This window comes from Bos grunniens, chromosome 19 (assembly GCF_055505025.1).
Source record: "Bos grunniens cultivar Pamir isolate PY7600 chromosome 19, Bosgru_T2T1.0, whole genome shotgun sequence".
Classification (NCBI taxonomy): Eukaryota; Metazoa; Chordata; class Mammalia; order Artiodactyla; family Bovidae; genus Bos; species Bos grunniens.
In genome coordinates, this window is record NC_141183.1 from 18,519,212 (window position 1) to 18,546,104 (window position 26,893).

Consider the following 26,893-nt stretch of genomic DNA (forward strand, 5'->3'; position numbering starts at 1 on the left):
GTGGAGGCGGGCATGGAGCGGACACGGATGTTTTGCAAACGTCTTTATTAATCTTGTATAAAAATAAGGTCCATGGAGAGTCCTCGGAGCTGGGTCGGGGTGGGCAGAGTGGAAGGGGAGCGAGGTTACCCTTTACATAAGTTACAGGCTGGGCTCCCGCTCAGGCTAAGTATGGCTGTTGGGGGAAGACGGGGTGCTGCAAGCAGCATTTGGGGGAGGGGCCAGAGATCCTCTCCCTGTGGCAAGATGAGGGGTGCCCCTGCCCATTCGAGGGGCGCCCAGGGATGGGGACCTTGGCGAAGGAGGCTGCCCGGCCCAGCCGAGCTGAGTCCCACCTTCCTTGAGTCCCGGATTGCCCCTCCCCGCCCCCGGCTCCCAGGCCTCGCAGTCCATCTGCAGAAATAGTGACTACAGCGAGAGGTCAGAAGTGACCTGCAGCGGGGGTCCCGGTGGGCGCCGACGAGCGCTTCGCCGGCCTGTGTCTGCGCGGATGTAGGGCTGGTTCCGTAGATCTGGCGGTGGAGAGGAGAGACATTTACTTTTCAGGGGGTCTGCCCAGGCTTGGGACACCACTCAAGGGCACGGGCCTCACCCCTCCAGGTTGTGCGCACGTGGGAGGGAGCCTGTTTGTTTATCAGACCTCCTTCCAACACACCCCAGCCCGGTGCCTGGCCCAGGGGAGGGCAGATGACTCAGACCCCCCAGGAGCCCGCAGGGCTGTGAGCAGCCACTGGGATCCGAGGCCGGGCTGGTGGGTACCTGGGGGCTAGAGGGGGATCTCCTCTCCCAGGCTGGCCTCATAGAGGAGCCTGGACGTCCTCTTGCCGGTGCGAGCAGTGAAGGGCACCGTCTTGAGCACTGAGGGTTGGAAGGAAGGAGCCAGGAGAGAAAGGAAAAAGGGAAAAAGACAGAAAAAGTAGCAAAGAGGTAGTGAGGCAGACAGATCCTGACCGCCCCCCCGGGGTTGGGGGGTGGATGGAAGACAGTGTAGGACAGACCCAGGACAGGACAGCGCCTGCTAAGCCCCCACCTGTGATGATATCTTCAATGGCCCCATCACGGTCACCCTCATAGATGAGTGGCTCTTTCTGCTGCTTCCGTTTTAGCTCAGAGATGAGGTCCATCTGTTGCCGCCGGACCTTGGGAGGGGACTGGGGGGAGGGCGAGGGTATATAACTCCAGCTCCAGGATCCTCTGTCCCCCTGTGCCACTAAACCCTAAACCACCTGCCTGGCCCCCCCCAATAACAGCTGGCATGAGGAAAAGGAACCCATTCCCCACCACGGGCTACAGAGGCATCCTGGCCTTGAGTAGGGTCAGTCCATAAAAACAAGGGTACAGAGGAGGACCAGATCTTTGGGATGAAGATACCAAGCACCAGCATCGCTGGACCCCAGTGCCAAATTCAGCAATAGTCGCCTACCTTGGGTGCCTGGGGCTCCCCTTTCCCCGCAGTGTCAGTGCCTGCCTCCTGGGCAGCTGCTTCCTTTTTCCACTGTTCCACCTCCTGCTCAGCTTTCTGAGGAACCAAGGTGGGTCTGCATGAGGGGAGCCATCCCTTCCCTAGTCCACCCCAAGCAGAAATAGCCCCCACCCCTCCCACTGCCCATGTGGAGAGGCTGCAATGCCCCGCATGGGTCCCAGCCTGCCCATCAAACAAACATACCTTATAGGCTTTGATGAAGCGACTAAAGAGGGAGAAGAACATGGAGGGGGATGTGGTCTTGGGGTTCTCTCCGAAGTACTCCACCACAGACTCGTAGGCTTCCTGTGGGCACAGGCTGTCAGCCTCACCAGCCCAGACCCCTAAGGCCCTGACCACTGCTCTCTACCCACTAGGACACTGGCCACGTCATCTCTCCTCCTCCAGGCAGGTGGCTGCCACCTCCTGTGCCATCCCCTAAGGCGTTCTTGCCGGGTCACAGGGCTCCAGGCCTTGGCTACACAACCCTACCTAGGTGGTCCTTCACCCCCACCACAGCCTCCCCGCCTCCCTGGCCGGGGGCCAGCCCCAGCCCACCTGAGCTGTCTTGCTGTCTGCCAGCAGTTTATCCATGACAGGTGAGTTGACCCTCAGGAACTCCTTGAGCACCACGCAGTCATCCTGCCTCACAAACTCCCGCTGGGTCAACTCCAGGCCTCGCTGCAGGGAGCGGACATCCCCCAGCACGCTGTCCAGGGACACTGAGTGGGAGGTGGGACAGTAGAGAAGCAAAGAATCAGAGAGGCAGCATTCCCATCCCATTATATCCTGAGCTCCCCTGGCTCTCTCCCAACCTGTATCCATCCCCAGGGCTGAACCCCACCCCCCACCCATACCTGAGCCGGCCTTGTCCAGAAAGTGCAGGTCGCTGTGGAAACCTGTGAGCTGTGGGTACTTTTCAGCAATGACCTTCACCAGGTAATGCAGCAGCGTCTGCTTTCGGTCAGTCGACTTCATCTCCAACAGCTGCAATGAGGACCTGCTGTAAGCCACATACCCCCAGCCATCCCCCATCCCGCAGGTCAGGGGGCCCCCTCCTTCCCCGCTTCCTTACCGCATCCAGACTCTGAAGCCGGAAGCCATAGGCTGCTCCACGCTTGCTGCTGTTCATGTAGTTGCCAAAAGCCAGGACGATCTGCAAGAGGTGGGACAGGTGGGTGGTGGGGAGCTCAACCGGGTGCCGGGGCTGAGGAAACCCCCTAAAGTATAAATTACACAAGAAGACAAGGGGGCTAGGAACAAGCCACTCAGCAGCCACCACACTCCTGCATGGATGCCTCAGGTCCGTGAGGCACACATACACGTGTTTAACACATGTGCACAGCTAACACCATGGCACACCCAATTTGGTCATCTGCTGTGCTGTGCTTGGTCACTCAGTCATGTCTGACTCTTTTCGACCCCATGGACTATAGCCCCCCAGGCTCCTCTGCCCATGGAATTTTCCCAGGCAAGAACATTGGAGGGGGTTGCCATTTCCTACTCCAGGGCATCTTCCTGGCTCAGGGATCAAACCCACGTCTCTTGCATTTCCTGCATTGGCAGGCAGATTCTTTACCACCTAACCACCTATTCCTACTCAAGTCTGTGCTGCTCACACCTCATCTGAAGCTGTGGGGTCAATGCCCCTCTCAGCCATTTCTATTGGTTCTCAGACAATAGAGGCTGTGCTAATGAACCCTCAGGCAGGGTGTGAGGTGGGCTGTTGGAATGTGGCCCTCAACCCCACCTTTGCATTGTCGTCCTGAGCCTGGACGCAGCACCACCAAAAACTATGTAAACACAAATGACAACAAAATCAACAACAACAAAGCTACTGTGACCGCGGCGACCACAAGTGAGAAGTGAGAACCCTACAGTGGGTGCAGCCCAGGGTCACAGGGCAGGGCCTGGGTCTCCCTCTCACACAACCCAGAACACACAAGCCATCATGGGTGGTCTCTTGCCTCCTAGGCCCTTGCCCTAGGGTCTCACCTCCAGGATCTGGCGGAGTTTGTCCGAGGACTTGATGGACATTGAGGCTGCAATGATGGCATTCAGTTGCTGGGGGAGGGATGGGGGAGGCATGGTAAGTTGGGGCAGGAGCAAGGGGGAAGCTGGTAGGAGGCTCCAGAACTCTCAGATGCCCTCTCGGAGACCAGGCTGCCAACTGCCTCCTCCCCCATCCCAGCCCAGGCCACACCACCCTGCCAGCCCGCGCACACCGGCATGAGCATCTGGGCAGTGTCTGGGAAGTTGCCCAGGAAGGTGAGTGTGTTCATGCGCTCTGGCAGGCGGGGGATGCGGCTGAAGCGCAGCATGAAGCGGTCCTCCTCTGACAGCTCCTCTATCGGTCGCTGCTCCCGCTCGAAACGAGTGATGAGGCTGCGCTCATACTCTGTAGGCAGGAAGCGGGTCAGCAGCTCCAAGAAGTCCAGGCCAAGGGTCTGCAGGTCATACCTGTGAGGGGAGGGGCTGGCATCACTCCACACCCACCAGTTCTTGAGAGCAGGACTACCCCTACCCCATCACTTGATCAAATAAATGAACTTAAGTATTTGCTGTTACCAACAGCTTAAGAGAATAAGAGAGTCAGAGGAAGTTGGAAGCTAGGAAGCCTAGAATCCCAGACATATATCAGTGAGATACCCAAGCTGTAAATGCCTGAGCCTGAGTGCAAGGAAGCAAGAAGACAAAAGGAACATCTCCACCTGGGCATGGAATCACAGCATGACCTCAGTTTTCTTAACCTGAAATTGGGAACACAGTTTCCTCCTCTACCCTCTGACCAGCGTTGGTATGAAACTTGATAGATACTGTCCCATAGCTGGACTCTTTTACTAGGATCTGCCCAACAACCCCGTCCTAGCGAGGGGCTGGGCTGCCCACAAGCCCAGGGCAGAGGCACTCACGTCTCGATGGCCTGGCAGATGCGATCTGCCCCCAGGTTGCCCTTGCGCAGAGTGATGGCCAGGTTCTTGGCCCGGTTGGCCTCGATGAGCATGGCTTTGCTGGGGGCCTTCTGGGCTGCCTTACTCTTGAGAGCACTAAGGTCTACGCTGGGACCTTGGGACTTAGTCTTGAACTGCTCCTCGAAGTCACTCATGTCCAGCTCCTAGGGATGCAGGGAAAGGAGGTGGCTCTGGGTGGGGCCGGAGTCTGGTGCGATCCTGGCTGAACATTGTGCTCTGTGCTAGAGCCATCTACCCAGCCCTGACCAAACCATCAGCAGAGAGACAAAACAGTCAGTACTCGACCTGATCACAGGCCTTAATGGGGAAATGGGGGAAGCAGATGAAGCAAGAGCAGCACCCCACCCAGGGGACCTAGACTCTAAGCTGTTTCAGCTGAAGGAAGAGCTCAACTCGCCAGGGTTAAAAAGAGAAAAAGGACATCCCTCATGCAGAGGGACAGCATGAGCAACAGCCTGGAGGCAATAGAACACATCCCTTTTAGAAAACTGAAAGTGAGGCCCTGGGTGTCTGAGGAAAGGTGGTGAGCGAGGCGCCTTCGAGGAGGAGAGGCCAGGCTTAGGGGAGGTTGAGCCCCTCTACAGGGATGCAGGGAAAGCCTCCAGGGGAATCAGGACACACTGCCTACTAGATGCACTAAACCAGTTTGGTTTAACCCCCATTCCTGGGCCTCCATGCCCTTCTCTGTAAAATGGGTAGAGGAGGTGACCACCCCCCATGCCCAGCATGATCCAGGAAGGTCCCCTCCTCCTCCGGTGCCCACACTGGCAGCAAGGCAGAGCCACACTCACCTGTAGCACCTTCTCATCATTGAGCTCAGTGAAGACAGTGCCTGTGATCTGGTTGGGTTTCAGGGCTACCCAGTTTAAGAGTGGCATTCTGAACTTGGTCTGGATGGGTTTCTTGGCCTTCACTCCTGAGACAGAGGGAGTGAGTGATCACTGGGGCAGTAGGTGGTGGGATGGCTGGAAGGAACCCTACCCGAGTCGAACGAGGACAGACAAGGCAAGCTGGAGGCCCACAGACAGAAGGTCCTGGAGGACAGTGAAACCAGAGCCCCTCCCTCTATCCTCCCTTCCCTTCCCCTCTGCCCTGAGCAGTCTACTCACCTGGGCCCATCTCTGAGTCAGGCCCTGCTTGAGCATCAGTGGGACCTCCCGGAGGCGGCGGGGGCGGCGGAGGAACCTGCCCTTCCGCGCCGGGAGGCGGCGGGGGCGGCGGGGGCGGCGGGGGCGGGGGAGGCTGGTCGCCTGGCAGCGGCGGCGGGGGCGGGGGCTCGGGGCTGCCTGGGAGGGGCGGGGCCAGAGGGGGAGCCAGGGGTGGGGCTTCCTGCTGGGAGGGGAGACCAGGCAGTGGGGGCAGTGGCGGTGGGGGTGGAGGTGGCGGGGGCGGGGGCGGTGCCGCTCCAGGAGCGGGCTCTGCTGCTCCAGGAGCCGGCTCTGCTACAGGTGGGAGTTCCGAGGCTAGAACCGTGGACCGAGCGGGAAGAAGGTGGTATCAATTTCGCCTCCCCGCCCTGCGCATGCGCACTGGGCCCCCCGCGGCCCATCCGCACCTGAGCCACGCCCGCAACCAAAACCTACTTCTTCCACCTCTCCCGGCCTGAGACGTCCCCAGGCTCCCCCTGCAGCCCCCCATTCCTACTCGCCTCCCCCGCCAGCCTGAAGCTCCTGCACACCTGGGCTGGGGGAGCCGGTAGGCGCCCCCGGAGTCGGGGCATCACTGCCGCTCGGAGTTGCCACAGCGACCGGGAGAATCTCGATGGAGACCGCATCCCCGGGCCCTCTCAGGATACGGATTAACCCCTTCTCCTCCAGCTCCTCCACCTTCAGCTCTAGGGCCGACGGCCGCGCCGGGACAGGGGCAGGCACTTTCTCGGGCTCAGAGGGACGTCTAGAGGTGCCCATAGGGGTCGACTCGCTGAAGCGCTCCTGCGAGCCCCGGGGGAGGGGTTAGGAACCGCCGGCAAGCCTGGCACGGAGCCCCCATTCTCTTGCCGGGGTGGAGGGACGTGTCAAGCCTAGAAGCCCCCAGATGGTCTGTTCTTGGGAGTCCGGCCCACCCCTTGTTCCCGCCCAACCCACTTCCCCGCGACCTCACCCGCAGGGTCTCCAACTCCTTTCGGGCCTGGCTTAGCTGCTTCTCCAGCTCCGCGATCTTGGCCATGGATTCGTTCTCCGCGTCCCGAAGCCGCTCTGTGAGCTGTGGCACCAGCACATGGTGAGCTCCCACCCGCAGCCGGGCACTGGCACGGCCGCTGAGGGGGTGGCACCAGGCATGCCTGCCTGCAGGGCTGGGGGAGGCTTCCGGATGTGCTTAGCCCTGGGGGAGCCTGGCACTTGAACCCAAGTAGGGGAAGTCCTGAGAGCACTAAAGTTCTCTCAGGAGGGGGAGCCAAGACACCACTGATGAAGGAGGGAGATGGAGAGGAGACTGGGCTGGCAGGGGGCCCCAGGCACCCAGCTCCACCCAAATCAGGGCCTGCTGTCTGAGCCCCTGGAGGAGAGGGGACCTGCCTTCCTCAGAGGTCCAGCCCAGGGGAGAAGCTCAATGAACATTCATTCAGCTGCTGCTGCTAAGTCGCTCCAGTCGTGCCCAGGCACCCAAAAGATTCAGGTTAAACCCAGGGGAGGAGCTCAATGAACATTCATTGAGAGAGACACCCAAAGGATTCAGGTCAAACTCAGGGGGCCCCCATTCACACCTAGAACCGGTGCCTGATATCAGCGTGGGGGGCTCTGTGGGGTGCTCTCTGCCGGTTCAGGGGCAGCTCTCACCAGGGCCACCTGCTCCTGCAGCTCCTCCATGTGCTCCAGCACAGCATTCTTGGTCTCAGTGTCCTCCAGCAGCGCGCCCACGTCAAAGATGTTGTCCAGGTAGGCCTGAATCTGCACCTGCAGCTTGTCGCTCTCCGTGAGCCGAAGCCTCTGTCCCCGAGACGGAAGGTGCAGGGTAAGGCCTGGTGTGAGGGATCTTTCCAATACCCCTCCCCATCACCACCAGAGCCAAGACAAAGGGGCCTGAGCCGTAGCCCACTTTGGGTTTTTTTTTTAATTGAGATGTAATTTATATACCATAAAATTCACTCTTTTAAAGTGTACAATAGTTTTTAGTATATTCACAAGGTTGTGCAAACCTTCACCACTACCTCATTCCAGAACATCACCCCCAAAAGAAACCTTGTCCCCATTAGCAGCCACTCCCCCATCCTCTCCTCTTCTAGCCCCTGGCAACCACCAATCTCTCTCTACTGGACTTACCTATTACAGACATTTCATTTTAGGGAATCATACACTATATGGCTTTTGTGTCTGGCTTCTTTCACTGAGCATAATAGCATAAAGTTTTCAAGGCCCATTCCTACTGTACCATGTATCAGTACTTTGTTCTTTTTTGTGGCTGAATAATATTCCATGGAATGGACATATCACCCTCGCCTGCTTTTCACTTTTTGTTGATTCTGGGTTTCAAAAATCCAGTTCTAAAGGCCCTGCTCATCTTGGGAAGCCTCACAAAGAAATCAGAAGAAAGCTACAGCTTGTCTGCTCAGGCCAAACCAGGAAGAACCAAACCCCTCTGCCCACTTTCCCCAGAGCAAGGAACTCTCCCATGACCCAGACCCATACAGCAAGAGCCAGTTCCTGCTTTGGCTCAGACTTTGTGCTCCCCATTGTGTCCCAGAGCCAGACCCAGGGCCTCCCAGAGCCTGTTCTAGAGCCGACAACAACCGCTCCGTGATCTGGGTGCCTATTTTGTAGCAGGAACCTCCCTACACATTTATAGTCTTTATTATTTCTGTGGTTCTCCTATTTTACAGATGCTAACCACTGAGGCATACTCTGCAGCAGGCAAGTGGTTAAGTCCCGGGGTTGGGGTTGGGGTGGGGGTGCAGGGCTAACCTCCAAGTACAGGTCCAGGCCCAGGTGTGTGAACTCGTATTGCAGGAAGACACGGAAGTTCATGTTCTCCACTGAATGTACCACAATGTTGATGAACTGCATGCAGGCCACCTGCGGGGGCGGGGGGGGGGGGGCAGTGAGCAGGTCTATGATCCTCTTGGTGGGGGGTTCTCAGTGACTTCCACCCCCTAATTTATCCCCAAGTCCCCCACCCTTGCTCTATTTCTCACCCCACTAATCAGGCTGTGTTCCATACGTATTTTCCCTCACACGCCTTCCTCCCAGCCTCCCTCTTGCTGACATCCACCCCTCCTCCACCAACCACTCAGTCCTCATACTTGGCAGAAGCTTAGCCCAGATCCCAGATACCAGGCTCTTAGTTGCTCCTGGCACCCGAGGGTAGCCCAGCCCAGGCCTGAGCTCACCATGAAGTCGATGTTGCTGTCCTCGTTCCGGAAATATTCCATTAGCTTTTCAAAGCGGTGCTGCTCTCCACATACCTGGGTGGGAGGAATGGCTGTCACTGAGGTCCCAGGGACATACCACCTAAGCCGTCTTCCAGCTGCCCACCCCCTTATGCCTCTATGGGCTCCTCTCAAATTAAATCTAAGTCAGGCCACATCATTCTTCTGCTCAAAACCTCTCGCCCCTCTTGATCTCTCACAGCCCTCCCCAACACTGACTCCATTCTGGCCACTCTGGCATCCTAGTACATTCCTACCTCAGGGCCTTTGCACTTGCTATTCCACCTGCCTGATGAGCTCTTACTGAAGACAGCCACCACACAAATCCCTCACTCCCCTCCCAGCTTTGCTCACATCTCACCTTCTCCATGAGGCTTCCCTGACTACCCGGCAACCTCCCAGTTCCCCCTCCCTCTGCAGCCTCCCTGGCTTTTTTCCCCCAGAATATTTATCATTCTCTGACACTGTATAATTTGCTTATTTATTGTATCTGTCTTCCCCTGCCTCCTTTGTTTCTTTTGTTCACTGATGTACCCCAACTGCCCACTCTGTGCCCGACACATAGCGGGCCCTCGATAAATATCCATTCAAGGAATGCATGACCGTATGCTGCCTTATGCATCACACTCTCATGCAGCTACTTCTCATGAGCCTGTTAACCAGAGTCGGTGACTCTGAGATGTATGGATCAAGGCCAGTTTGGATCTGGCAAAACTGAAGGTCAGAGGTTCAGCAAGTCCCTGTAGTTGTCCCTGTCACCCTGGACAGTGCCCGTGTGACCCTGTACCTTCCCTTTAGATGAGGAAACCACCCCCCCAAATACCTACCCAGCACCCCCACCCAAAACCTACCCAGCATCTCTAGCTGCCCCCAGCAGAGGCTATACCTGCCAGCAACAGGGCTCCACGCAAGTACATGTTAGGTGGGGGCTCCATTACCTCCTTGAAGTTGTCAAAGGCGGAAAGGATGATATCGTGTCCTCCCCGCACCAGGCAAACAGCCGCCAGCAGCTCCAACACCAGAGCCTTGGTTCTGGGGAGAGAAGAGGCAGGTGGTCCCTGGAGAACAGGCAGGCCCCACAGCAAAGGTGGACGTGGGCCTGGCTAGGGAGGAGGACAGGGAAGCTGATGGGTAGTGGTCCTGAGAACTGGGGGACTGAGTAGGCAAGGGGTTAAGTAGGAGGAGAATCTAGACACGGAGAAAGATTAGGAGCTGGGACCTCACCTGGGGTTCTTGTTGTTGAGACTCAGAGCAATCTCATTGACACAGGCTGGGTGGTTCATGACGAGGCTGAAGCCGGACTAGGAAGAAAGGAGAGGTCAGCTCCTCTGGGCAGACCCCTAGGACTGCCAGCACCCTCCTGTCCCGTGCCTCCGGCATGGTGAGCGCCATGCCATCCAGGTATCTCAGTGCCCTGGGAAGTTCTTTGTTGTTTTTTTTTTCGCCTGTGCCGGTGGTTTGTAGGATCTTGGTTTCCTGACCAGGGGTGGAACCTGGGGCCCCAGAACTAAGAGCATGGATTCCTAACCACTGAAGCATCAGGGAATTCCCAGGAAGTTCTTTATATCCAACCACAGCCTCTTCAGTGGCAGCCAAAGCCTGGCCCCTTTTTTAAAATACCTTTGTCTGTTCAAAACCCAGTGTCAAGACTCAGCATTTTGGACACAGTGAGTCCGGAGAGGCCCGCTGAGTGAGGAAGGACTCAGTTCACCGATCACCCCTCCAAGCGAAATAACCCAGACACTGCTCTCCCGCGGATGGCTAGCCTTTCTTGATGGGGGTGCCTATGCCCCCATGTAGGGTATGTCCACACCCCTAGCCATGTCCAGGGTATTCTAGGCGACCTGGCTAAGAGGCGACAGAAATCTGTGCTTCTCCTCTTAAGACTCAAGCTAACAGCCTGTCCCCAGGATTCCACTGGGGGCAGGGTGGGGGACAGTTGGTTCCAGAACCCCAGCAGTTTAGGCAGTCCCCAGGGAGGACAGTCAGTGCCCATGCCCCAGGCCCACTGGCCAACCTGGTAGTTCATGATGGCACGCAGACACATGATGCAGACGTGGACGTCGTCCTTCTGGCTGACGATGCGGGAATTCCTCAGGGCCTTCTTGCTGTGAGCCGGGGTCAACCTGGGTGGGTGGGGAGGAGGCAGCAAGGGTCAGAATCCCAAACCCTTCCTGTTCCCCCACCACTCAGATGGCTTCCTGCCCACCCAACCAAAGAGGCTGGCTGAGGGCAGGAAGTCCTCCTCAGTCCTTAGGCCTGGCACTTGGTATTTTGGGGGCAGTTTAAGGGGAGAGTCAGGGAAATAGACTCCTAACAGTGACTTGGTGGCATTAAAAAGAGTTGCTGTATCATACTACTACTACTAAGTCACTTCAGTCACGTCCAACTCTGTGTGACCCCATAGACGGCAGCCCACCAGGCTGCCTCGTCCCTGGGATTCTCCAGGCAAGAACACTGGAGTGGGTTGCCATTTCCTCCTCCAATGCATGAAAGTGAAAAGTGAAAGTGAAGTCGCTCAGTCGTATCCAACTCTTAGCAACCCCATGGACTGCAGCCTACCAGGCTCCTCCGTCCATGGGATTTTCCAGGCAAGAGTACTGGAGTGGGTTGCCATTGCCTTCTCCGAGATTACCTATAAATCCTATCTAAAGAAAAATTTAAAGTGGCTTTCCTCTACCTTCAGGTGCTCAAAAGTTACATTTTAAAATTTATTACTTAATCTAAACCTTCAAACTGTTGTTAGCAGAAAATCTTCAGAGAAATCTGTGAAGCTGTTTTGGTGGTAAGGGACCTAGAGCCCTGAAGCCTCCTTTCCCAACAGACCCCGCTGCTGCTGCTAAGTCGCGTCAGTCGTGTCCGACTCTGTGCGACCCCATAGACGGCAGCCCACCAGGCTCCCCCGTCCCTGGGATTCTCCAGGCAAGAACACTGGAGTGGGTTGCCATTATCATGCTGCTGCTGCTAAGTCACTTCAGTCGTGTCTGACTCTGTGTGACCCCATAGACGTCAGCCCACCAGGCTCTCCTGCCCCTGGGATTCTATGGAGAGCTTATAGAAGGCAAGGACCTCCAAAGCTTGTAAACTGCAATGAAAATGATCTCCACAAGGTGGCGCTCATAGCCACAAAGGGTTTATCTTCCATCTTGCGAATTCAGACTGTCTTGGGTCAAATCCCAGCTCAGGGTTTGCAAGGTAAATTACTTAATCTCCATGGGCCTGTTTCCTCTTTTGTAAAATAATAATGGTAATAACAGCACCTTCCTGATAAGGTTATTGGGTCTATGAAATGAGTTTAGAACAGTGCCTGGCACAAAATAAGTGCTATATGAATGTGCTCACTGATTTCTTTGATAAAAGGTAATTTTTTTCCCTTGTCACAACCACCAAACTTCCACATTGCGTCCTCGGGACAATTCTATCCCATTTCCAACATCTGGGAGACCCCACTCCTCCCTCTGCCTGCCACATTCCCGTCACCGCTCAAATGCCTCTGAGTCTTTGCTCATGCTATTCCTTCTGCCTGGAATCCCCTTCCCCATGCCCACCACTGCCTGGAAAGCCTGCAAGACACAGTTCCAGTGTCATCTCTTCTGGGATGCCTTCCTCATGGCCCAGGCAGTGGCCACTTCCCTACTTAGAGTTCACAGTCATACCTCCATGACAGCCTATCACACACTGTCCCCTACTAGATGGAAGACTCCCAAGGGCAGTGTCATCTGTCACCTGAGCACCTCCCACCATGCCTGGTACATAGTAAATGCTAAAAAAATGTTTGTTGAATGAATGAATGAACAAAGAAATTGGGGAGGGCTTCCCTAGTGGCTCAGTGGTAAAGAATCATCTGCCTGCCAGTGCAAGAGACAAAGGAGACTTGAGTTCGATCTCTGGTCTGGGAAGATCCCACGTGCTGTGGAGCAACTAAGCCACAGTGCTACAACTATTGAACCTGTGCTCTAGAGCCCAGGAGTCAACAACTACTGAGCCCAAGAGCCCCAGAGTCCGTGCTCTGCAACAAGAGACGCCACTGCAATGAGAACCCCACACTGCAGCCAAGAATAGCACCAATTCTCATCGACCAGAGAAAAGCCCATGCAGCAACAAAGACCCAGCACAGCCAAAAATAAGTAAATATGCTATTAAAAATAAAAAATTGGGGAGCAGGGGTGGACTTCCTTGCTGGTCCAGTGGTTGAGACTCTGTGCTCCTAATGCAAGGGGCCCGGGTTCAACTCCTGGTCAGGGAACTAGATCCCACATGCTATAACTAAGACCTGCCACAGCCAAATAAATAAAAATTTTTAAAAAGAAGAAGAAGAAAGAAAGAAATATATTGTGAGAGTTTGGGTCTTAAGACGAAGTTGGTTTCCTGTCCCAGAGAGGGAAGGGAGGCACCCGGGGTCCACACGAGGGTTCAGGGCCATCTCCCCTCTCCTGCCCTCCCAGCTGGATGTCTTTAGTTAGGGTAGGCTGATGTATCTGAAGCAGCTGAATCCAGGGGTGTCACCTGAGTTGAACACCTCACCCAATCCCACCACCACCCTGGGAGCTGACCAGGCATGCACCAGCCCCTAGGCAGCTACGTACCGGGGAGAAGGGGGGCACCTGGAGGCCGCGTGGGAGAAAACAGGGGGTTAGATGAATACAAGAGGGATCCCCCTGACCCAGAAACCCCCTCCTTATCCCAGACCCCCCCTCAAGTTCCAGCCTCTAAGTGCTCACCCCAAAGGCTTCTTAAAACACCCATCTCCTGAGCCCTGTGTGAGGCCCTTACTCTGATCCCCGATGCCAGGCAGTCCTCCCACCACCCCCGGGGCCCAGGTGGAGTACAGCGGAGCAGGCTGAGTACAGCGGTCAGGGGTGAAATCTCCATTCACCCCGCCCCCTGCCACCCCAACCGAGGCGGGGTGGGGGGGGGGGCGGGGGGCCCACTTACTTGATGGTCAGGTGGCGACTCTTGGGTGGGGGCGGCAAGGATGAGGGCGGACCCTTGCTCAGATCTTCCACCGACTGCTCCAGCGGCTTGCTCTTCTCGGAGCCTGGGGCCCCGTTGTCTGTAGTCTCCATATTGTACCTGCGGGGGTTAGAGTGTAGATGGAGGCCAGCCCACCAGGGCCCTTAAAAGAGGGGTGGGGGGCACCGGGGGAGACTGCAGGAGAGACTAGGGGCTGGGGGAGCAACAGCGTGTGTTCTTGACGCAGGGCTGGCCCTTGTAGGTCCCAGCTGGCCGTCACAGGCCCTGTCCCTCCCCCTCCACAGTGGGCCTTCAGGAAGGGGCCTTGCTCAGGGTCCACTGCACGGCTCCAGACTGGGCCCAGTCTGCGCTGTCTGGAAGTGGCCAAGGAGTGGGCGAGAGGCAGGAAGGTGTGGACTCTGAGGGAAGGCATCAGGGCGGGGCCGGCTTACGCGACGGAGCACTGTGCGAAGGCCAGGTAATCAAGCAGCACATCCAGGCCGCGGTTCTCCTCGTTGAGGAACTCCTGCACCCATCTGCAGGACACAGGGCTCCCTGAGGGTCGGCCAGGAGGGGGTGCCGACCCGAGTGGGCACAGCAAGGGGCCCCAGGGCCCTTTCCCCGGAAGACAGCAACCATCCCCCGCCTCAGAAGACCCGGTGACACCACGGGAGGATGCTAGGACTCAGACAGGACCCATGGCCCAGCCACGCCTCAAGGGACCAGCCAAGGGCGGGTGGGAGAGGAGGCAGGGAAGCTGTTCTGGACCCCCATCCTGGAGGGGGGGCTCACAGGCACAGCCTGGAGTGGGCATGGGGAGGATAATAAGGGGCCCCCAGGAGCTCCCTGCTGGCAAAGCTCTCTCCCTCCCCCATCCTCCCCGCAGAAATCCAAGCCCTCACTCACCCAATGTGGTTGGTCCTCAGAGAGATCTCCAATTCCCGGAGCACCTGCGTGGACTCCTGAACTCGCCTCTTAAACTGGGAGCCAAACACAGGGGGACTCTGGTGGGTGGGGCCCGGGCCTCAGCCAACAGGGCCTGCCCGCCCCCGACAACTGGCCTTTCACGCTCAGCCGCCCCCACCACCTCCACACAACTGCCTGGCAGAATAAGCATTCTCAGGCCACACGTACTCCCCCTACACACACACACAGGGTGTACGCCACACGGCCATGGGCAGACACAAAAGAGGCACACCAATGCCTCCTTACACACACACACACACACATACATGCGGACAAAGGATATGCACACATTCAAACATGAACACCCTGGGTATCCACGCACATGTGCACACCCATACACAAGTACAGGGAGTACACAGACATAAGATACAAATCCACATACAGACACACGAGGTACACACACACACACCCCTGTTTAAGGACTCGATACACATACATCCATATGTGGACACAAAAGGGCACACATAATACACACACACACATCCACGCCTGTGCACATAGTGTGCACACGTGTACATATACACTACACAAATACATACAAGTGTATACATCAGAGCACAAACAGGAACTGCAGAGGAACCCATAAAAGTCGACACCCAGGGCACTTGCATACACACCCTCATCCGTGTACCCACACAGGCCTGCAGAAGAGTTCACACGCACAGTTCCTCCAGCTGCCCCAGGGCTTGCAAAGTGCGGGGGAAAGGGACAGAGAGAAAGAGGGGGACAAATACCCCGAGGTTGGGCATCCAGTCTGCTGCTACTTTTCGGCTGACCCCACCGGTTTCCAGGTAGCTCTTCAGCTTCTGGATATAGGCTGCTGGGGGGTTCTTGACTTGAAACCGCTCCTGCAGAGATGGAGTGGGATGTACAGGGTACCAACCAGGGCCACCCCAGGGCAAATGGCCAGCCCTTGTTCCAGAGCCTCTTTCTCAGCTCGGATCCAAGGTCCCAGGCTGTCTTAAACTCCTCCCCCCCAAACCTTGAATATCAAAGGCACAAACCCAAACAATCCACCGGGCCACTTTAAGAGATCCCTGGTCCTGAGCCAGGCCATCCCTTCCCTTCATGGTCACAGCCTGGGTGGAGTGTGGAGGGGTCAGTCCTACCACACACCCTACCCTGGCAAGGGAGACTCAGGCAGGCCAGTAGGTGGTACCCTCGCAGCCCACTGCCCTCCCTGGGCCTCACCCCGGCCCAGAGCTGGGATTCCAAAGCAGAAGAACAATCTGGAGGGCCCTAAGGAGGGGCCAGCACCTGGCAGGCTGGGGTTCCCTGCCCCAGGGCTCTGCCCCAGCTGTCCTGTAGGGACCTCTGTGTGCGAGTGTCCAGTGCTCAACCCAGCGGCCCCACCCAGGGCTCTAGGAGCCACTCAGACAAGAGGTGGAGGCCACACCAGAGCCCCCTGCCCAAAGGAGCTCCCTCCCTTCCCAACCCAGACCCCTCACATATGCCCGCCACCACCCTCAACCTCTCACTTCTCCCAGGCCTTTATGTGCCCAACCTGAGATGCCAAAGAACAAAGGCCCCTACCCCAGCCCCGAAACCTTCAGAGGCAGCTCCCCGCCCTCACCTCCCAGACTCCTGCCCTGTCAGCTCCTCCCATCCCAATCCATTAGCTGGAGCCAAAGGCCCAGCCCTGGCTCCCAGGGGAGGCTCCCTGCTCCCCAACTCCCCAACCCCCAGCCTCCCTCCCTTGCTGAATCACGGCAGCAGCCAGGCCCCACCCTGCCCTGGCTGTACAAGAGGGGTCCTCGCTGCTACCATGGACAGCGGCCCCACAGCCAGAGGGCCCAGGCAGCCAGCATGAGCCAAGAAGGCAGCAAACCCAGACACCTGACTGAGCACCAGGAGCCAACAGCTCTGGTCCCTGCTCTGTCATCTGGAAGCTGGCTGACTTGGGAAGGGGCTTGCTTGACTGCAGGTCCTCTGGACCCAAGGTCAAAGGAGGACAGGGATTCCTGACCCTCCTCCCTACCCCTCAGTGGGTGGAACAAAGATGTCCAACCCTGGAACTGTGCCTGCTCTTTCCCAGCCCAGAGGCTGCTCCTCTGGGCTCCCAGAGCTGCACTGGCCAGTGCCCTGGGCCAGCCCCTGCCCCAGCTCTTCAGAGGGCAGACCCAGCCCGGTTCATGTCTCATCAGGTCCCTGGGGAGGCTCATGCCCAAGAGAAGGGGATTTCAGAGTCCAGCAAACGCCCTCAGCACCCTCCCAGATGCTATGCTGGCCCCAGGGCAGGGTCGTGGTCCCGTGGCAGCGTGGCAGTGTCCCTTCCCTGCCCGTCCCAGCCTGGAGGGCAGGGCACCAGATGACGGGCGGGGCCTGTGCCCACCTGGTCACAAATGAGCTCCCACTTCTTCTCGTTGTCATACTGGCTCAGCAGCTGGACCTTGTCCGGGGGCAAGTTCATGCAGTTCTGGGGAGGAAGACAACCAGGTAAAGAGTCTGAGTCTGGGGATCCAGCATTCAGGGGAGGGGAGTCTGGGCATCTTCAGGGGACCCCCTAGAGGCCAGCTCCCTATGGGTCCCTGTCCCCATCGCATCCCTGGAGATAAGGAGCATTAGCCAAGGAGAACACCGAGGCCCAGTCATGGAACACCTCTCCAAAGGCCCAACAGCTGGAAAGTGACACTGGGATTTGAATCTGAGCCTGCCTGACTCTGAGGCCTGGGCTCTGTCTGTCACCCCTGGCATGGAAGCAGGAGCATGGGTTCTCAGCCTGATTTCTGGGGGTCTCAGGCCCCTCTGGGCTCGTTTCCCCATGTGTGATAAGCGCGTATCATCTCTTCTCCCATTTGGGTGGGAAGCTAACAGGGACCCGTCTTCACTCAAGCCCAAGTATGGCCAGGCGTGCGCCATGCTCCATTCCCATGTGCTAGCAGACACCACGTGTGTTTGGTCCCAGCTCAGGGTGCCTGTGTCTCATGAGCACCACAAAACCTCTTACAGGACAGCCCCCAACAGCCCCCAGCCCTTCCCAGCCCCCTCCTGACTCATCACTTCGGGATAGAAGGAGTTGGGGACAGGCCAAGGGGGATGAGGTCAGACAGGCAGGGAGTTCTGAGCAGGTGATCACCGCTGCAGGGCCCAGGGAGATTCCAGGGGAAGGCCACTCCGTCACAGGAACCGGGGAGAGCAGGCAGCCCGCTGGGTCTGTGGCTCTGGTGGCCCAGGCTGGGACTCCCCTCCAGAATTAAGAAAGGTCAGCGTTGCTCTGCCTGGGCCCTCCTCCCCCAGCCACAGATGACAAGGCTACAAGGTGGCTGCCAAGCCTCTCCCCACAGACAAGCTTAGGGTCCCACCTAGGGCTATGGAATCACCAGGTGCCACCAGCACTAGGGTCTTCCTGGGCACCCCACCTCCCCGGACTTCGAGTGTCCCCCTAATAGAACCAGGACATGATGCCAGTTCACCTCATTTCAGTAAAACTCAGGTTTATTGAGGGTCTACTAGGTGTCAGGTCCCAAAAACAGTTCTGGCCCTCAAGGAGCTCAGAATCTGAGTGGTGATGTGGGAACCCTGGAGAGACCCAGCCCAGGATGGAGGACCCACCCCCACCCCCCCCACTGTCCATGCTGATGGCTCAGACTACACATCCTCGGTCACGTGGCCCTGAGCGGAGGCCACAGCTGGAGCAGAGACGGGGCCACACCCACACCCGAGGCTTCTCAGCCAGCTTCCTCTCTGGGGTTCTGCGTCTAATTCTGGGGCTCTGGCCAGATCTCACCCCCAAAATCACAGCTTTCGGTCAGCCCCAGACAACAGGAAACTGGGTGCCCTCGGCCCCTGGTTGCCCAAGTTTTCCGGCTAGGGCCCTACTTGAGAGGTGAAACAGCATGTCCACCAGGCCTCCTCCCCGAGCGGGAGTCTGGGGATGGGACTACGTCATCCCTCTCCCCCGTTGCGAAAGTGAGCCTGGATTGAGGAAACTGCCTCCGTCTCATCTATCACCCTCCCCCAACCTGGCACCAGGGGCCTGGACCGCTCCTGCCCTCTGGAAGGGACAGCCCATGAAGGGGCCCTGGAGCCCAGAGCAGGGTCCTATTGGCTGCAAGTCCTCCCTGGGGCCATCCTCTGTCTCTGTCCCTGTCTCTTTCTCCCTGGGCTCTCCTGATCCATCCTTCCACCCTACAGAGACCCAGGGTGGGGCAGGGCTGAGGTGGAGGGGGTGGGGGAGCCAAGACTGGGCAGGAGGAGGAAGCAGAGAGAAGAAGGCAGGCAACATCAGGGAACCTGGACTGGTGGGCAGCACAGAGGAAGGAGTTGGAGGGGGAAGGGGGAAGGGCGCAGAGGAGTGGGGGAGGGCTCAGCAACTTAGCCTTAGAGGGGATCGCTGCTTCCTAATAGGGGTCTTCGGGGCCCTCTCCCACCCGGGGACTCTGGCTCCTAGAGTGGCCCCAGCCGCACTTCTAGAGGCAGCAACTAATCCTCATAATGACTCCAACAATTGTGATGCCAGCTTTGCCTGAGGGCTGACCAGCCCTGCTCACAGAGGGCCACCTCCCCCCATCCCCAGCATTACTGGCCTCACCGTCACCCATACACTACAGGTTCAAGCACAGGTTGATGACCTCCCCAAGGTTAGGAAGCCAGGACGAAGGGAGCCAGGCTGGCTTTGAGCCCCAGCTGACTGGGAACCAGCGCCCAGGTCCACCCCCCCACTTCCACCCCATGGCTATTACTGGGGAGGGGGAGGCCCCTGCTGGCCAGCACGCCTGTCCAGTGGTGGTGGAGGGGAGGGCACCCCTTTGCCCCTTCCCCACCTGGGCCTCCTCAGGCCCCCGGGCCTGCATTCCAGCCTGCCAGACAGGCTAAATTTAGGCTCGGAAATCAGAAATAGCTCTGACAGCGCTGAGCGCTAATTAGCAGCTGTTCCTTGGAGGTGCCCACCAAAAGAGACAGGTCCCCTGGGGAGCAGGAGAGGGACAGGTGATGCCACTCGCTCTGAGTGGGGTGAGGCCACCCTGGAAACATCCACAGACCACCAGACTTGGGGCCGTTAGTGAGGAGGCAGCACCCAGGGGCTGGGGGCTGAGAGACAAGCAGGAGTTGGCTGACGGTGCTCAAATGAGATAGGAGAGGATCGTGAAGTCCAGATGTCTGTGTGTCGGGGGAGACACCCACCTCCTGCAAGGGGAGGAGGGGGAGGCGGCTGTGACGTGGAGGACCTGAGCTGGATTCAGGGGACCCACCTAGCCTAACTACTTCTCTGCCTCCTTCAGCCTCACTTTCCTCTTCCATAAAATGGGCACATTTCCCTTCTGCCTCAGACTCGGGGCTCCCAGGACCACCCAGTGAAGTGCCGTGCTTTGATGTAACAATACTCTTCAGGGGCAAACCATAATGAAGAGACATGTCACAGGTTGGGGGAGTCCACTGAAGCCCCCAAGGCGAGGGATGTGTGGCGGACAGAAGTTTGTGAAAAGAGCCGGATAAAGCAGACCTGTCTCCAAAGCTCGGCCAAAAAAAATGAACTGAGCCTTCACCCCCTCCCCCGCTGCCCTTCATGCTGTGAGGGCGACTCATCTCTCAGGGCGTGACTGTGACCCTGATTGAGAGAAGAAGCTTCCATTAGAATGTATGGGGGATCACTCTGCCTCCTCCCTGCTCCCCTCTATGGGTGTCAGAGGGGCCTCCAGCCCTGCACACTCAAGACTAGCCCCTTGCAAGCCGTCCCCCCCTCCACCTCCCTGACATCTTGGCAGGTGTCCCTGGAAACTGAAGGGGCTCCAGCTACATCTGGACACAGCCACACCCTCCGGTTTCACTTTCAGTTTGAGCTGAGACTCTGTCCCAACACACCTGCCCACCCTTTCCCTAGGACGTCTAGCCCTTCAAGCCCCAGGATGCCCTTGAACTTGGGCACCAGCCCAAATTCTCAGACCAGCCCTACAGGGATTCCACAGCCTGATGGGATCCAGAAGCAAGTCCCCACTTCCCTATCCATCTCCCAAGCCCCACTCTATGTAGCCTCAACCTTGGTCTTAGAGCTCTCAGTGCAGCTCCAGAAACAATCGATTTTATCCACTTTTCAAAATTCTGGTACATAGATTTTCTAAGGCTCTTATAAGCAATCCAAGATGTAGAGGAGGATGTGGGGTGACCTGGCCTTAGAATCAGGTGCTGAGAACCCCACAAAGCTAACAGCTTCTTCCATCAGGGTTGAAGGGTCCCCATGGCAGGACCAAGGGCAAGCAGGGTAGAAGCCAGGGCAGCAGGCACCGCCCTTATCATCCAAGCTGGTAGGAGACTAACAACTGTGATGACAACAATAATTAATATGGCAACCCACTCCAGCGTTCTTGCCTGGAGAATCCCAGGGACGGGGGAGCCTGGTGGGCTGCCGTCTATGGGGTCGCACAGAGTCGGACACAACTGAAGCGACTTAGCATAGCATCGCAAAGCACTCATACTCCGATTAAAAAAATGATAATAATGAATATTCCTTCCCAACGTTCACCCTATGCCATGTGACTTATATCTCAACAACAAGCCTACAAAGAATCAGGTTGGACAAAAAGTTCATCCAGGTTTTCCATAGCAACTTACAGGAAAGCTCGAACAAACTTTTTGGCCAACCACAATAGATACTAGCCTAATCCCCATTTCACAAATGGGAAACTGAGGCCTGGAGCCATCAGGCCGCTTGCCCAAGGTGACCTCGAAGCCAACTGGTTAAGAAGCCTCAGTTTCCTCGAAGAAGGAGCGCTCAGAGCAACGAGAAACGTGGGTCCCGGGCCCCCAAGGGTCTTCCTCAGACAGCCTGGCCCCAGGGGCCTGTCTGAGGAACCAGGAACAGCCAGCCCCGTTTCCTGCCACCCAGCACCCTGCGTTTCCTGTTGTTGCCCACACCGAGCTCTTACTCACTGGGGAACCCCCCCCCAGCACACCCTCTCTCAGAGGGAAGTGGAGGCCTCCCACCCCCTCTCCGCGCACACAGCTACCGTTAGCACCACGCTGCCCCACCCTCCAGGAGGGCTGGGCCCGCCTCTCCGTGGTTTCCGGCCACCAGTAGCTTTCGCCAAGGCCCCACTGTGCCTGACCTGTGCAATGGCAGGGAGGACAGCCTGGCCTGTGACAGTCAAAGACTAAAGTTGGCACCTGTGGTTGGTCTTGAAGCTGGAGGTGGGGGAGGGAGGAGGCAGGGTCTGGGCTCCTTCCTCCTCGAAGGGCCCCCAGATGAAGAGGAGCAAATGGGTTCCAACATCCTCCTGTCCTCAAGGCGGACAGAGCACTTGCTCTGTGTCAGGCATCGTGCTAAGCACTCTTTAATCCCCTCGATTCTATCTAATCCCTTCAACGATCCTAGCAGGCACACGTAGGCTTTTGATTTTTTGGTCGCACCGCATGGAGTGCGGGATCTTAGTTCTCCAACCAGGGATAGACCCCGCGCCCACTGCAGTGGAAACGCAGAGTCTTAACCACCAGGGAAGTCCTTGACATATAACCATTTTTCTTATCTTTTTTACACATGAGGAAAACTGAAACTCAGAGCATGTGGGTAACTTGCTCAAGGTCACAGAGGTAGTAAGTGGCCAGGACAAAGCTCAAATCCTCAACTTCATGACCCCAAAGCCCAAGGAAGCTCCTCCGCCTTTCCTATGAGTAACCCCTGCCCTTCTTAGAGGCTGGGAAGCCTAAGCCACCTCCCAGGGCCCCGTGTTCCCAGGAAAAATGCAGAGGTGGCCCGAGAGCAGCCCCACCTGTTCCTGCCCTTCTCCCCCTTCCAGCTCTTTGCCAACTGGTCCCAGATGTCACTGTGAATCACGTCGACCACATCCCCGGATCTCCAGGGGCAGCATGTGCCAGGCCTGCTTGTTGGGAATGGCATCCCACGGCCTCTGCCCAGCCCAGCCCAGCCTCTGACCACAGGGCCACAGCCCCACCGAGACCCTCCACGTGAGACCCCAGAGACAGGAGACACAGGGTCAGAATGACTGCACAGCTCCATGCGCCAAACTTCGTCTGGCCCACCCCAGAGGAGGGACCAGTAGAGAAAGCAGAGACCTGGTTGCAGTCGACAGAATGAGACACCCACGCTTGCTCTTCACCTCCAGTCCCAATCCCCATGGGGAAGGGGTCCAGCTAAAAGCAGGACTCCCAGCAGCCACACCCTGCTTGGGACCGTCCTGACCTTCCCATACAGCCTGGCCAGGTGCATACCACCTTGGGCACATGCTAAGGGCACCCTGGGTGCCAGGCCCATCCAGTGAATTCCTCCCTTCTCAGACGCCAGCATCACTTGGCCTCCAGCACATCACAGAGCCTTCCCTTGATCCCTTTGCCCCAAGGCTATAGGCTCCTCCCCACCCAGACAGATTCAGGGGTATCCTAGGCCAGACCGTAAGCCTGGCACTTCCGGCAGGCCTTAGAAAGAGTGCCCTACCATCCCAAACCCTGACCCCTGCAGGGGAAGGCCTGAAGGGGCTGGAAGACACCCAGCGTTCAGCAGGGCGTAGGAGAGGCGAGAGCACAGAGCTTGGCGGGCTGGTTTCCCACTATCGCAGCAGGCCCGTGTCTCTGGGCAGCCATCGCTCCTCTGCTGTTGCTAAGGCAGCAGGCGGAAACCCTGGCGCAACCTGCTCTTTCTCCCCACCCCCATTTTAAGCCGGGGCACCCCTCTCTCTCACAGCCTCCTCGGAAAAAGTGCCCCCACCACCCATTCTTGCCTGGGAAAAAGGCTGCCCCCAGAGAAAGGGAAAACAAGCACCCTCACCTCCTGTCTAGCAGTGGGTCTGGTCGGGGCACCCTGACCCACAAGAGGGGTCCCACTGCCAGAAGCCAAGCAGTGGTTTTGTATGGGATCCTACTCCCCACCGGGAGGAAAGGGCTGAGCTTCAGTGAAAGAGAGGTTCCCTGGGGACATGTGACTAAATCCCAAGGGGAGGGCTGCTGTGCTTCCCCCATCCAGACTGGAGGATCCCTGGATGTGTGAGGCCCACCCCCTCAGCAGTCTGAGGTTCTCCTCTTAGATATTCACTGAGGACAGGACTCAGCTCTGGCCAAGGAGGCAGCATTCAGATGGAGGGTGTGCAGTGCTCAGTCGCTCAGTCGTGTCTGACTCTTTGTGACCCCATGGACTGTAGCCCACCAGGCAAATTGTTCCATAGAATCTTCCAGGCAAGAATACTGGACTGGGTTGCCATTTCCTACTCCAGTGGACACCTATCCGACCAAGGGGTCGAAGCCACGTCTCCTGCATTGGCAGGTGGATTTTTTACTACTGCACCATGGAGGCACCTCCTGTAATCCTGTTACTGACCCTATGTGTGTGTAATCCTGTTACTGACCCTACGTGAGCGACGTGAGGTCGCTCAGTCATATCTGACTCTTTACGACCCCATGGACTGTAGCCCGCCAGGCTCATCTGTCCATGGAATTCTCCAGGCAAGAATACTGGAGTGGGTAGCCATTCCCTTCTCCAGGGCATCTTCCCAACACAGGGATCAAACCTGGGTTTCCCCCATTGCAGGCAGATTCTTTACCCTCTGGGCCACACTAGGTTTAGCCAAATCCACAGCCCCAGCCAGCCTCAGGCAGGAGCCAAGGGTGTCACCCCAGGACACGGTGAGGAGTTAGAGAAACCAGGTTCTTAGCCAAGAGACCTTGGGTTGGGTGTGTTCTGCTCATGCAAGACATGGGACAGGCTGATCCCTCCCAGGAAGAAGGGGGAAGTGTAAACACACTAGGGTTCCTGGGGGTTGGGAGGGGTGAGACCCAGTGGGTGCCGCTGCCCTAGATTTCCACCCAGCCACTACCGCTATCTCCACCAAGACACCCTCAGACCCCTCTCTGGGCCTCCACCCTCCACGCCCCGGTTCTCAGGCACCCCTAGTGGCATTCAGTGTCAGACTCGGCCAATCGGAGCAAAGGCCAAAAAAAAAAAAAAAAAAAAACGCAAGCAGGGCAATCAAGTCCTACACAGGCATTACCCTTGACTTTTGGATTTTCCAGGGGTCTGAATTATTCACACAGCTCCTCCCCGTTTCTTCCTAACAGAGAACGTGGACTGGGGCCTGGGCCTCACCCCAAAAGCCCAACCCCCCATCCATAGACACTTAAGGGGAAAGACAGAATGGTGTCCCCCCATTCAGGCTGGCTGGGGTCCAGGGATCCACCACTAACTCAGGCTCCCCCGATGGCCCCTTCTCCCCCTTCCAACTCTGTTCCACCCTGTTCACTTTGTGCAGCCATGGGTTTGGGGAAAGGGAAGCAGGTGGAGAGGTAGGGTACTAGGGGCCTAGCCTGTGTGAGGTATCCTCCCCCTCCCCGCCTCCCTTTCCCAGAATCAAGCAAGGTGGATAGATCAGAGCCCACCCCCACCCCACAGCTCCTCCAATCCCTCCTAGGCTTTCTCCTGGGAGGGGGCAGCAGCCAAGATTTCCAGGAACTGTTAGGAGGGGCCATGCAGAGGATCTGGCAAGTAGGGCCTCACGGCAGGCCAGGGGAGGGGAAGTGATGTCAAGGAGGTGGAGGGGACGGCCACCGGCCTCCATGGCTCTGCTGCCTGTAGCACCCTCGGGCCCCCACCCTCAGACCTGCAGTGCCAGCCTGCTCAGACTTGGAAGTGCCTCTGGGGAAAAACACGGCCTTATTTGCCTGTCACCCAGGGTCTGGAGAGGGAGCTGACAGCAGACAGGCCACCAGGCAATTAGTTAGAGAAGGGAGCCTGGGACAGGCTGAGGTAGGGAGAGGGAAGTGAGAATGAGGGGCCTTTGGCCCTCCCTTCTTCCACCAAGTCTTAGGGTACCCTGACTTAGCTCTGGATCCCCCACCCACCAACTGCCTCCAGGTTCAGTCTGAGCTGGTAGTTTCCTCTCCGGTTGCCTAGTCCCCAAGGCCCCCCAATTCCCTGGAGCAGGTGACAGTGCGGATGGGGGGCTTTCAGACTTTTGCTCCACCCCAAGCCAGAGCGACCAACCCATCCTGACCCCGCCCTTCCTAACCTGAATCCCTCCAGTGGGTGTGAGGGGAGGCCCAAGATCAGGACCCACAGACAAGCACTCCCTGACACAGAAGGAGGGAGAAACACAGCCAGCCCCTCTGCATGACCTGACAACCCAGGTCCCAGCAGCTCAGACACCAGCAGATCAGGACCCCAAACACAAGCAGATGCTCCATACTTGGACCCGGCAGCTGGGCCTGCGTGCAGAGGGAGAGGAGGTGCCCCCAGGACCCCACAGCACCGTCGCGCTCCCAACTTCCTCACAGGACATTTTTGTTTGGACCTTTAGACCCATAAGCTCTGGGGGAGGGGGTGTTTTGGGAGGGAGTCTGGGCGATCGCAGAAGAAAGTTTTGGGGGGAGAGTGCTAAGTCACTCTGAAAGAAACCACTGTCACTCCCACCCCCCGCCCTGGAGGGGCCGCCGGGGATCTCCAAGCGGTACCTGAGCCCCCGGGGGCGGGGACGCCTGATGAGCCCCTGTTACCCCACGCCCGAGCCGCGCGCACCGCGGGTCATACTCACCAGGACCCGGTTAAACCTCTCCTCCAGCTCTCCGGCCGCGGGCATGGGCTGCTTGGGCGCCGCGGGCTGCTTGGGGGCCAACGCGGCGGGGCTCGCGGGCTGCTCCGCGCTGCCGGCCGCGTTCCCCATGGTGGTCCCCACCCAGTCGGCCAGGCGCCTCCAGCCTCGGAAATCCAGCTTTCCCGGGGAGGGCGGTCAAGGCTCCTGGCCTGGGGGGCGCAAAATGGGCAGCGGCTCTCGGCGGCGGCGGGGGCTCGGCGACGCGGGCGCTCGAATCAGCGGCGCGCAGGGACCGGGGCGCGGCGTCCCATCGGGGCGGCCCCGTCCGAGGAGCCAGGCAGCGAGCTGCGGGGTTGGGGGAGGAAGTCAGGCTGCAGGCCGCCGGGGCCAGAGGGCTGGGCCGGGGGCAGGAAGCTGCGGCGCGGGCTCCCCCCTCGGCGATCTTCTAACTTCTGCTGTCTCTCCCGGTGCGCGCAAACCGCATTTCGGCGCCGCCGCTACGCACCCAGCCCCAGGGGGGCGGGCTGGAGGGAGGGGGCGGGCGCCGGGCGCCTGCCGGGGGTCCGCCGCAGCCATCGCGCTGCAGAGAGGGGGCTACCGACCCGCTTCACCTGCCGCAGAGGGGGCGGCGGGCGCCTCTTCACCTGCCGGAGCTGGAGCGACAGAAGCGAGGCAGAGGCGGCGGCGCGCTCGGCGGCGCCTCCGGGTC

General features: G+C 58.1%; 1 protein-coding gene and 2 long non-coding RNA genes across 6 annotated transcripts; 2 read left to right on the top strand and 1 right to left on the bottom strand.

Annotated features, from left to right (window-relative positions):
* Positions 1–30: 30 nt before the first annotated feature.
* FMNL1 (formin like 1) lies at positions 31–26,656 on the bottom strand. Of its 4 annotated transcripts, XM_086357232.1 has the most exons (28): positions 26,185–26,464; positions 17,049–17,132; positions 15,451–15,564; positions 14,657–14,730; positions 14,203–14,286; positions 13,733–13,870; positions 13,384–13,401; positions 10,815–10,923; positions 10,022–10,098; positions 9,736–9,829; positions 8,759–8,833; positions 8,334–8,444; positions 7,212–7,361; positions 6,535–6,636; positions 6,113–6,365; positions 5,544–5,897; positions 5,226–5,350; positions 4,375–4,577; positions 3,688–3,922; positions 3,458–3,526; positions 2,538–2,618; positions 2,320–2,449; positions 2,021–2,184; positions 1,667–1,768; positions 1,424–1,519; positions 1,031–1,151; positions 760–858; positions 31–512 (listed from the first exon to the last, which is right to left on the bottom strand). In XM_086357232.1, exons 1-27 carry the CDS (start codon positions 26,311–26,313, stop codon positions 767–769), a joined length of 3,384 nt encoding a protein of 1,127 aa, XP_086213358.1. In that variant the 5' UTR covers positions 26,314–26,464; the 3' UTR covers positions 31–512; positions 760–766. The 4 variants fall into 4 exon arrangements, with proteins under 4 accessions (XP_086213358.1, XP_086213357.1, XP_086213359.1 ...); XM_086357231.1 differs by lacking the exon at positions 760–858; XM_086357235.1 differs by lacking the exon at positions 13,384–13,401 and having other exon boundaries at positions 33–512; positions 26,185–26,471.
* On the top strand, positions 6,172–7,534 carry LOC147351436 (uncharacterized). The gene is made up of 3 exons (XR_015147518.1): positions 6,172–6,333; positions 6,541–6,654; positions 7,233–7,534. It is a non-coding gene; the product is annotated as an uncharacterized LOC147351436 (long non-coding RNA).
* Positions 10,048–11,156, top strand: LOC147351437 (uncharacterized). Its single transcript, XR_015147520.1, has 2 exons — positions 10,048–10,198; positions 10,439–11,156. It is a non-coding gene; the product is annotated as an uncharacterized LOC147351437 (long non-coding RNA).
* Positions 26,657–26,893: the final 237 nt, after the last annotated feature.